This window comes from Haemaphysalis longicornis, unplaced genomic scaffold, assembly GCF_048455015.1.
Source record: "Haemaphysalis longicornis isolate Haplotype H1 unplaced genomic scaffold, Haemaphysalis longicornis Haplotype H1 scaffold_1, whole genome shotgun sequence".
Classification (NCBI taxonomy): domain Eukaryota; kingdom Metazoa; phylum Arthropoda; class Arachnida; order Ixodida; family Ixodidae; genus Haemaphysalis; species Haemaphysalis longicornis.
In genome coordinates this window covers 353,883,570-353,894,683 of record NW_027526203.1, presented here as the reverse complement: position 1 = coordinate 353,894,683, position 11,114 = coordinate 353,883,570, and the positions used below count along the sequence as shown (strand labels likewise).

The window sequence follows — 11,114 nt, the reverse complement described above, 5'->3', positions numbered from 1 at the left end:
TACGAACAAATGCTTCTGATGTGTACATATTGGTTGTGAAGAAATGTTTCGAGTGTCTGCAATTAATCATGCTGTTTTTGTTTCCTCTAAAGAATGACAATTTTTTTCTTGAAACTGCACAGTGTTGTTGCGTATGCTGACATGTAGGGGTGGCGAGGCTCGTCAAGCAGTCGTTAATGACTGCTTTTTTCTTGCCATCCTGTTTTTTTTTGCCTGTAAAAAAAAAACTGGAATAAAGTGATTGATTGATATTCTGCTGCTGCTGCTGCGAAGTTTGCTGCCGCTCTTTCTGCTGAAGAAACAAGCTTTCTGGATCAAACACAAGATTTCAACTGGTGGCCCAACTTCTCAGAAGCAAATTTAGAGAACACGGAAACATGAATCCAAGCACGTGGCTTCTTTTTTTGCGTAATATTTTAGCATGCAGTATTGTTTCTAGACTAAATTTGTCTTTCCTTTTCCGACCCGTTTTTTAGGTATTCTGCCAGCTTTAATTTTTTCTGGCGTTCAGTATAACTTTATGATAAATTTAATTTAAAATCTCTCGTGGGTTTATTACATTTAAAACTTCTTATTTGCTTAAGTTTTCACGGCTTCAAGTTGAATCACATTGTTGATTTGGCACTTTTTTATACAAAATCAGAAAAAGCTGAAATCTTTGCTGTTTTTCCTCTTCTCATTTTAGCTGTACAGTTAAGAAACGATTCATATGCACGACTGTTGATAGTGTACTTTATGTCAACTATTTGACCCGCCTTTTGATTGCAGTTTTATTTTAACCTTTCACTTTTTCAATAGGCAGAATGGTGTAAGCAGCTGTTTCAATAACCATTTCACAAGCGCCTGGTGCCGTTTCTTTTTAATATTTTCTAGGTCTTGGACTTCCAGCATGGTTCATCTGGTGGTTCTGCCGCTGGCCACGTGGAGATAGCACAGTGGTAGCGAGCTGGGCTTTGACTGTTGTTCAAATTTCATTTGGTCAGACAATTTTGCAGCAGCAGCTATTTTCGTGACCGGACAGCGATGGTTTTTCACAGAATGGGGAATTTAAGGCTTCCACCTTAAAATTCTTATGAACCATTTCAAAGCTCATTGGCCAGCATGGACCTGCAGGAGCAGCGCAGCCCAATCTCCAGCACTTTAATGTGGAATTTATAAAGGACTGATTTCTCTTTAGGCATAGTTTGATTGGCAGATCTGCGATGAAGGAGAGAGAACTTTGTTCGTGCGACTCTAGATAGAGTCACGTTGTCCCTACAATGTCTTCCGAGCACTGGAGGGGGGGCTCGGAAGTGGGGATGGATCCAGGTGCACCTCAGTAAACCAGACAATTCGAATTCTTCTGCCACTCCAAGGGTCCTTGTTCAGCAAGTGTAGCCTTATATATCTAGTCTGGCATTAGAGCCACTCCCCATCAAACGTTTTGGCACCATGCAAGTGCTGTAGACAGTGGGATGTTTGTCATTGCAGCATACACATCACTCAATGTTTCGCAATCCTCTGTTGGGCAATTTATGCATTATGCACTTACCATGCTATGCAGTACTGGTTTTCCGCTCGACTACAAAAGCTAGTTGCCCTCCAAGCAACATCAACAATATGGGGCTTGTTTGAAAGCAATTTGTATCCATCAGATGACTTGACCGAACGGTGTCCCTGTTCATTTGATAAACACCATCTACCCACTTTTCAGGCCACAAAGCCATAAAAGCCACTATTTAAATGTCCTTGCACACTCTGTGTATGTGTGTCATGGCTAGCTACACAAAACATACACATGGCAAATCTTATAGGGTTCAGATATATGGCATTATTGGATACACGGCTTACACTGATACAGTTGTGAAAAACATATAGGGCATATGTTGATATAAGGGACTGATAGTGTTACTGACCCATATCTTGCATGGGCCCCATATAAACCACACAAAAGTAACTTTTTTTAAGTGTATGTGCCGGGAATTACTGTGTTGAATGTCTGTGTTTCCGTAGAAACAAACACCAGCATCTCTTCACAAGGAAACAAAGGTTCTGTTTTTAAAGCATTTATTTAGCAGATTCTAAAGCACACAAATATGTGAAGCTCAGGGATGGCCCATTAATTGTAGATATAGACCTTTATTTCATGACTTTCAGCATGTCTGCAATGAAGCGGTTCATCTTTGAGCGCCTCTTCTGAGCTGGTTCTTCCCTTTTGGTTTGTGCTATGTAGTGGTCGAACGCACCTGAAAGTTTGCACGGTTCACATTAATTCATGTTCATAAGCTTTTGCGCGACTAGCTCAAGAACTGCTGAGAGGACATATACAGTCGAATCCCGCTACAACGAAATTGACGGGACGTGCGAAAAATTTCGTTGAAGCGAAACTTCGTTGAGGCGAAATCTGCCACAACACACCACGGAAAGGCCAGAAAAATAGCCCCGTGCGTTTCCGCAACATTGGCAGCATAATACAATGTTTAGAAAAAGGAGTGACGCGCAATAACTCATGTTTATTCGGATAACAAACATACCAATGGTTATCTGTTTTTTCACCACCCAAAGAACGCGTTAAGGAGGGGGGTGAAGATATGCAGGCGCAAAACGTATCGCTGTACAACAAGGCGTGTCCACTGAGCTGATTACTTGCAGATAGCTGCTAGGCAGTGGGAAGCCCCCCCTCTCGCTTGTGGCAGGAGCAGTGCCGTTATCTTATCCTCTGACAGGGCACGGCAGCTACTGACCTTGGCAGGCAAGACGCGCGCGCTTGCATTTAACATGACCGCGCGCTCGCGACTAGGATAGGATGACTAGGCTTCAAGACCAGACGTGCAAACATGATTTTCGCTCTTGGCTATGAAGAATGGTAGAAGGAAAACGGCAAGGACAGCTGCTCACAACGCATACATGACGGCACCGCGCCAGCAGCGGAGCACATTCATGCAATTTCAACTGGATACGGATTGGCTGTAGCTCTGGGGCTCCGCCTTGGCGAAGCGGGCCTGCGCCTCGTGTAAAGACGGCCAGCCACATCGTTATCACCATCAAGCAATGGCGTGCGCCTATGAGTTATTTTTTGTTTTGTTTTGGGTGGCGGTGTGGTCGCAACGCGCATTTTCGGTGAAACTAAGCGTCCTGAATGTATAAAAAGTTACAGATAGCTGGCGCTATGCTTATTTTATTGTAAAATAATTGTTCAAACCCAGCCCAAATCATCGAAAATTTCGTTGAAGCGAAAGCAAGCCTGACAAATGGTTCGTTGTGGCGAGGACTTTGTTGCATGGACTTCTATGGCTAGCTGACGGGGAATTGGAAATATTTCGTTGAAGCGGAAATTTCGTTGAAGCGGCGTTCGTTGTAGCGGGGTTCGACTGTATACAGGAAAAATGCCTCTCAAAGCACTTTGCGCTTAGATGCTTTGAAGGCGAAAGCATTATGACGTCCCCCGGCAATACTTATCAAAGACCGTATCGTGTTCATGTTCCTTTCTTTGCTTTCGTTTCTTCGTATTTTGGTGCACACTGCATCAACAGGAAAGACTGGCGGCGTTTCATATCCCAGCTTCCCCAGAGTGAGTTCCCCGAGGCTGGTGTGCACCTGTTCTGCTGAGGTGCTGTCACGTTCCCCCATCACGTGACATGACGTCAGCACCGCATGCACTAGGCCAACTCTTGTTCTGCTCCAACCAACATGCTAATCGAGCATTGTGGTAACGCACTTCGCTCCTGCAGGGTTAGATTCCCGTAAAAAACTCCCATCTACCCACTAGTTATTTACTATCGAAATTATTTCACACGCACATTTTGGCACAAGTTATGGCATTTTTGTGTTTTTTACTTTTCACAGCAGTGGCCATTTGTTGTAACTAAGAATGCCACTTTTTTCGCACAAAGGAGCACTTCGTGCTCTCGCATTACAAAGTGTACGAGCAAGACACTTACTGCGAACAACATCGAGCTTTTTTGGAGAGAGTGCGCGCTTCTCGGGCGTCGTCCCAGCTTCCCTGCTATTGAGAAAGCGGCGGCATGGGGTGCCAGTAACGCTGCGGCCACGAAGCGCCGTGAGGCCCCAGACCGCCTTGGTCACTTCTCTGACAAAGAGCGAGTCTCTTTCTCGTTTGAGGAGCCACTCCCACCTTGCAGTGGACACGAAGATCCCATCACCAAGGTGAACCTGCAGGGAAAATTAATTTTGGTTGGCACAGGCACACACACACACAGAAGGAAAGAACAAGAAAGGGGAGAAACAGAAAGGCAGGCCGAAAGCGACAGTCGCTCGTATTGTTATTCTTTCGTCAGCGGCCATGTGGAGAAGACAAGATGGACGCAGAGTGAAGCTAACATTGGACCACTACGCACATGGTAGCCGACATGTGAGAAGGGCACAACACAAATTTTACCACTCAATAACGAACAGCAATCAAGCGTCTATGCTTGTGTCAGGAGCTGTTAAAATTAATCAGATAGCTCAAAAAATTATACGCAGGGTCGCTGTGGTGCCCTCTTGCTGATGGCACACTGTGCAACCGCCCACAGCAGGCACCCTTAAGGCCGGCTTTGCTTGCATCTGGGTGCACGTCTCCTCCGCCGTGTGGATATCCTCTCCCCAAAGCGTGGGTAGCCCCCTTCATGGAAACGCACTTTTGCCTAGCCTTTGCTGCTAGCAAACGTGCACCGTACACACTGTAGCTAGCCTTTGTTTCTTTGACAGTAATTAAGAGTGCAAGCAACAAATCGAACTCGTAAGCTTTAAGTTTCCCATTTGTTTATCTCCAATTTCTCAAATGTACACCACTGTGGCAACACTGCGAAGAGCATTTTTTCTATTTATAGGCTCCTGTACCCCCCCCCCCCTCAAAAAAAAAAAAAAAAAAAAAAAAAAAAAAAAGGGCTAAACCCTCTCTGGTCATGCTAAGGCAGGTTTAAACTGATTAAAAAAACACCAGCACAGGCCCAACAAACATATTTCCAAAAATAAGCTAATTCATTGGTTAAAAAAATTCTGCAGAAATTCAGAGAATTTCGTCAGCATTCTTATACTGCCTGTCTTGAGTGTGAGTGTTCTCCATGCAAATTTTTTGTTTTTTCCAAGTCCTGTCCGACCAATTACCTCCAATAACGCTATTATAACAATTGCAGGTGAAACTTTTGCGAAATCTTCATTATTGTGGAAATGCATAGTGTTACACGGTTCGCCATTTTCCGTAACTATTTTATATTTTTATTATTTCCTTAGTTTTTCAAAATTTCGTTCGACCAATTATGCCCAATTACACTATTATAACGACTACAGGTGGAACTTTTATGAAATCTGCATTATTGTGGAAATGGCATGCGGTATACGTTTTGACATTCTTCATATTTTTAAATATTTTGCTTATTTTTTAGTTTTTCAAAATTTCGTTCGGCCAACTATCTTTATTTACGTTTGCAACAATTACATTTGGAACTTTCACCCGCCGCGGTGGCTCAGTGGCTAAGGCGTTGCGCTGCTGAGCACGAGGTCGCGGGTTCGATTCCCAGCCGCGGCGGCCGCTTTTCTGATGGAGGCAAAAAGCAAAAACGCCCGTGTGTACGAGATTTCGGCGCACGTTAAAGATCCCCAGTTGGTCAAAATTAATCTGGAGCCCTCCACTACGGCGCGCCTCATCGCCTGCAGTGCGTCGGCGCGTTAAACCCTACAATCAATCAATACATTTGGAACTTTCGCGAAATCTGCATTATTGTGGCAATTCAGGGCATTACATGGTTCGCCATTTTCCATAATTATTTTATATTCTTATTTTTTAGTTTTTCAAAATTTCAATCGACCAATTATCTCCATTTACGTTATTATAACGATTACAGGTGTAACTTTCACAAAATCTGCATTATTGTGGAAATGCAGGGTGTTACACGTTTCACTATTTTCTGTACTTTTTTATATTTTTGTTATTGTTTAGTTTTTCAAAATTTAGTGCGACCAGTTATCTCTATTTACGCCATTATAGTGACTGCAGGTGGAAGTTCCACGATATCTGCATTTTTGTGGAAATTCAGGGCGTTACACGGTCCTGGCTGTGGGGGTACTCGGCAAAGAATGCTACACTTTAAAAAGGAGAAACCCCTGGAAAATTAGTAGTGCAGACACTAAAGGCACAGAAGAATGAATATCAAGCAGGGACAGGGGCTGTTAATTGCAAATGCCAGGGTTGAAAAAAAGGTAAGAAGCCACAGAAACGCACACACTGGTGACTTGAGTACACCGCACTTCACACTGCTTGACAAAGTCAACTGGACATGCTGAAGAAAGGGGACTTCAGAGGCGCACACGCTGGTCACTTAGCTAACCACTTTCATCGTTCTCGCACAGTCCACTAACAGCCATTTCACACTTCATTCCCACTACGAACGTGTCATCACATCATCACAGATTACGTAATGCACCTACACACAGCAATAGGGCACTCGACGTGATTGATAGAATAAATGCTCAATGAAGAAAGAATAACTAGGAGCACCACACTACACTGTGATCACAGAAACCCACACCATTTGAGTGCACTGTGCAGACACAGTGCACTTCAGGGGCGGTATTCTCGTAACTGTCCCTTTTGAAAACGTCCCTTTCATCGTGACGTACTTCCGGTTAAGCAATAAGCGCTGGCAGTAGGTTTGTTGCGCTTGCGTTACGTCACTTCGGCCGTTTGCTTTTAGCCAATCACGGCTCGCCAAAAGGGGCACTTTTGAAAGGGACGCGAAAGGGACAAAACTCGAGAATACCGCCCCAGAGGAGTACGCAGTCATCCCTGATGCTGCAACTGTTTCACATACTTGTCGACCAGTTGAAAAATGCAGACCCTCAACTGTACCTGATCATTGGCTCTTTCAAAAGGGAACGGGATCTCCGAGACCCCACATTGGCTGGCTCGATCTAGGTCCTCCTGCAACTGTCAACATGGCGACAATCTGTAATCAAACAACTGGGATCATATGGTCATAAATGGCTATCACAAAAAACTCAAACACCTGCATTTTAGTGAAAACATGTATGTAGCATTCTGTGTAGGAATTGAAAAACAAAACAAAACAAAAAAAAAAGCACAAAAGAAAACGCTCGGTGCACTCAAGTCTACTTGTGTGGTTTGAAAGTGAAAGCATGGCTTCACTTGGTAAAACTTATCAGACTCTTTCACTGCTACACCATGTTTGTGCCTCTTCTTTCGCTTTTGTTTCTTTGTGTTGCAGCGCGAATTATTTTGACAGGCAGACTGCACCCCAGCTTTCTCAGAAGCAGAGCCCTTAGCGGCCGGCGAGCACCTGTTTTACTGGCGTGTCGTCACGTTCACCTGCCACAATATGATGCCAGCATCGCACGTACATCTGCTGCTAGCAATGTGCAGTGGTGCCACTGATGAACGGTGATTTGGAGCAATTTTTGTATCGGCTAATTATTAATTTTGGAGCAATTTGGAGCACCTAAATGCCAGTTTTGGAGCACCTTGGAGCAACTAAACATCAACTGCTAGATGTGTCCAAAGCATCTCTCAACACTAAAAATTGACCAGTATCGTCCAGTAATTGATGTGGAGGTCGTCATGGAATGCGCTTCAAGGTGCTTTTCCCACATGCGATCACAAATGGACGGCACAGCTCAAGAATAATGGTCTTCTTGTCCTTACTAGGGGAAGTCTTTTTCAAGGAGTCACTGAAAACTCTTCATAGTTGGCAGGCTCGAACATGCATTAAAAATAGCTTTCACAGTCAGCTCTCCCAATAGCCCAAGAATAGCGAAATAGCCAATAAAGAAAAGTTCTACAACCACAAGAAAAAGTAGCCATATTTGGCTCTTTATAGCCCAACCTGTCATTTCTTGGGCAATGGCATTTTTTTTCCCACTTATTTCGAAATAGTCGCTAGAAGTCGCCAGAAGTTTGATGCAATTAAATCCCCTAAGAATCCACGCAATAGCAAAAATGCAACAAAACATAATTTGCAAGGTATTTAGTTCCTTTCTGGTGTGGATAAAAGACAACATGCAACACGATAATGAATATTGAAAGGCTTCGACAAACCTGCCTAGCAAAAAAACAACGCGCCTCTTTTCTAGTTTAATAATTGCCGAGGCAAGCCCTCGTGTTTTACTTTTTCATTTTATTAGATGCAGGCGCTTGTTATCAGTTCTCGTGCGCATTTCCAAGCTAGCTGGAAATGTGCACGAGAAATGCGCATGGAGCACTTTTGCATGCGATTCGTGCGCGTCGGCGTTGCGCGTGCGATTTGTTCACGCCCGCACGCGGCAGTTTCTACCACGCTCAGAAAATGACGCGCGTCGCGCGCGGCAGTGGGAGGAGCCTGGCGACTTGCGCCAATGGGGAGGCGCGTGCCTCATGGCGGCGGTTTTGAAGCGCTCGAGACAGCCCGGTCACGGCCGGCTGGCTCCGTGGGCGGTTTTTAGGCTTACCACCCCGGCAGGTATTGCATGGACGTTTTCACTAGCGACGCAGATGATGTTTTATAGTACCGATTTCGCCCATATTATAAGCTCCTTTACCACACAAGCAACTTCGTGCGCGCCTTGAGCGGTGTTTTAGAGAGCGCTTAAAAGTGGTCGCTCGAGCTCCCCACACCACTTCGCGGCCGAAGCCGCCGCCATGTTGCCGCGCCGCGCGCAGCGTGCGGGTGCTTACGCGGCGCGTTTTCGCAAGCAGAAAACGCTCCATGAGGTTCGTGCTTTAGAGAGACTGGCTGTTTTTCACGGCCCGCTTCACTTGCGGCGATCCCCTCCGCGAGCCCAACAAGCGAAGCGAGAGCTTGCAGCCGACCGCGTCACGCATGCCGCGAAACGGCGCTCCCGCTGGCTCTCGGAGCGGAGAGGGCCGGCAATAAACGCCACCTAAAACTACCTATTCTTTACAGCAGGAATTATTGGAAACTGCAACAAGAAGGAAAGTTTTTACCCGCGGTACGCCAGCGCTGCAATGACTTGCTAGACGAAAACACTGTATCGGCGGTACAGTGACAGCGCCAACCAAACTCGCCGCGGAAAACACGATTACGGGTGCGAGGGAGTTCAAGTTATCAACCCGATTTAGTTATACATGTCTAGAGACCACTGCGAAGTAGTGCTTGTAACAGGCTGCACGCGAGTGGCGCGACACAAATTTTGGCGCACTTGCTTGCAAAATCGTGGTTTTTTTATCAGGATGGCGCAGGATACCTCATTTGGCGCAAATTGGCGCAGGAGTGGCAGCACTGAATGTGCTGAGGCAGCACGGTGGTAGCGCACATGGCCCCCTCCCTCTGAAGACCCGGGATTATCAATTTCCATACAAGCTCAAATCTTTTTTACAGCAACGGCCCTTGTCTGTACCAGACAGCACCAACACCAGCTTTTTGCACAACGGGAAATTCAAGGCTTTTGCCTTAAGATCAAACACACAGCAGCTCCGACATTCTAGTAGTTGCTGTGCGAATGAGTTCACACTGAACATGTTCAAATTCTGCTGTTTTGCCAGGGTATTTTGTTACCAACTAAAACAAAATTCCCGTCATTTTGCTGAGCCCATGCTTATATAAATGGGCTGTTAATTATATTTAAAAGGTTACCGCAGGGAGCGGCCTGCGTGTAACGCATTATCAGTTCCAGCTTGGAACAGATACACTAAGAATAGAGAATGCAGAAGTAATAGTGTTATTTGCAACTTTAGGCTGCTAGACTGCATCAGATATCGCAGCTGTTGGGTTTTCGTGCACGGACACGAATATTGAGCAGTTTGACAAACTGAAAAGATAGTTTATAATAAAAAGGTGTCATTTTGAAGCCATGTTTTAAGTGTTCGCCAATCAATGTATCACAAGTCGGACACCAAGGTTCGTGCGACTATGTGAAGAACTCAATTTTTACAACCTAGAAATACAATTCATGCTTTTAGCTTAGGCATGAATGAGTAAATTGTTAACTGCATAAGCGCATCCCCACCCACTTTAACCCAGAACAATCTAAACATGGGTACGAAGCTTATGAGTATTTTTTTGATTGATTGATTGTAGGGTTTAACGCGCCGACGCAATGCAGGCGATGAGGCGCGCCGTAGTGGAGGGCTCTGGATTAATTTTGACCACCTGGGGATCTTTCACGTGCACCGAAATCTCGTACACACAGGCGTTTTTGCTTTTCGCCTCCATCAGAAAAGCGGCTGCCGCGGCCAGGAATCGAACCCGCGTCCTCGGGCTCAGCAGCGCAACGCCTTAGCCACTGAGCCACCACGGCGGGTCTGAGTACTTTCTTGAGGAAGCATGTTTCGAAAAAAGCAACTTTGTGTGCTGGCTTGATTCCACAAGGATATAGTTCCACTTATGCTGGGAAGCACGCGACGTCGATACCTCTGCCTCACAAAGCCAGGCATAGTATGTTGTGCACAGCTCTTGCAACAGTTCTTTTACTTTGCGATTCTTTATATAGCTTTGTCATGTTTTGACTTAGATTAGCCGAGCTAATCAGTGAAAAGCCTACCGCAGTGTTCCGAGTAAAAAAAAAAAAGGGGGGGGGGGCAGCATTATGTCACAACCTGTTTTTTTTTTCGTTACACAGCTTTGCCATGTTTTGCCTTCAATTAACCGAGCTAGTAAGTGAAATGCTTACCACGTTGTTCTGCACCCCTAGAGCTGAATCCTGCTGTATACTTGCACCAGCCTGGGAAAAAGAAAGAAAGAAAGAAAAAAAAAAAAAAAAAAAAACATTGTGCTTTAACTATTTTCTTGCTTTGCAACTGCTTACACAGCTCAAGCTGAAAAAAGAAATGCTAACAACATCGTTCTGGCTCCTGCTGACTAGCGCTGACTCCTGCTGCATACTTGCACTACTAGCCTAAAAAAGAGCAAATAAGAGAATTCAGGCACATCTTGCTCAAATCATTCTTTTTCTTTACAGCTCTCGACATAGGTTTGCCAAGTTTCACCTTGGATTAACAGAGATGAGAATTGAAATGCTCACCACATTGTTCGGGACCCTCAGTGCTGGCTCCTCTCGTATACTTGCACCAAACTGATAAGAAAACGTAAAAATTACAGTGCATGACACATTTTATGCACCTTTTCTCTGTGAACCCACTTGGCTTGTTGGATGCTTTCTGGCTTACAATGCCCCGAGCAAGC

The 11,114-nt window shown here is 45.1% G+C and overlaps 1 protein-coding gene across 10 annotated transcripts in view; it reads right to left on the bottom strand.

Annotated features, from left to right (window-relative positions):
• Nucleotides 1-2,076: 2,076 nt before the first annotated feature.
• LOC144154904 (uncharacterized) overlaps nucleotides 2,077-11,114 on the bottom strand; it is a 41,626-nt gene continuing 32,588 nt past the window's right edge. For 9 of the 10 annotated variants that reach the window (XM_077686019.1, XM_077686021.1, XM_077686020.1 and 6 more), the window contains 5 exons: nucleotides 10,954-11,004; nucleotides 10,603-10,653; nucleotides 6,830-6,907; nucleotides 3,921-4,152; nucleotides 2,077-2,225 (listed from right to left, as the gene is read on the bottom strand). In XM_077686019.1, the coding sequence (XP_077542145.1) occupies nucleotides 2,119-2,225; nucleotides 3,921-4,152; nucleotides 6,830-6,907; nucleotides 10,603-10,653; nucleotides 10,954-11,004 (519 nt within the window). In that variant the 3' untranslated portion in view covers nucleotides 2,077-2,118. The remainder of the gene's footprint in view (nucleotides 2,226-3,920; nucleotides 4,153-6,829; nucleotides 6,908-10,602; nucleotides 10,654-10,953; nucleotides 11,005-11,114) is intronic. The other variant, XM_077686015.1, reaches the window with a different exon arrangement.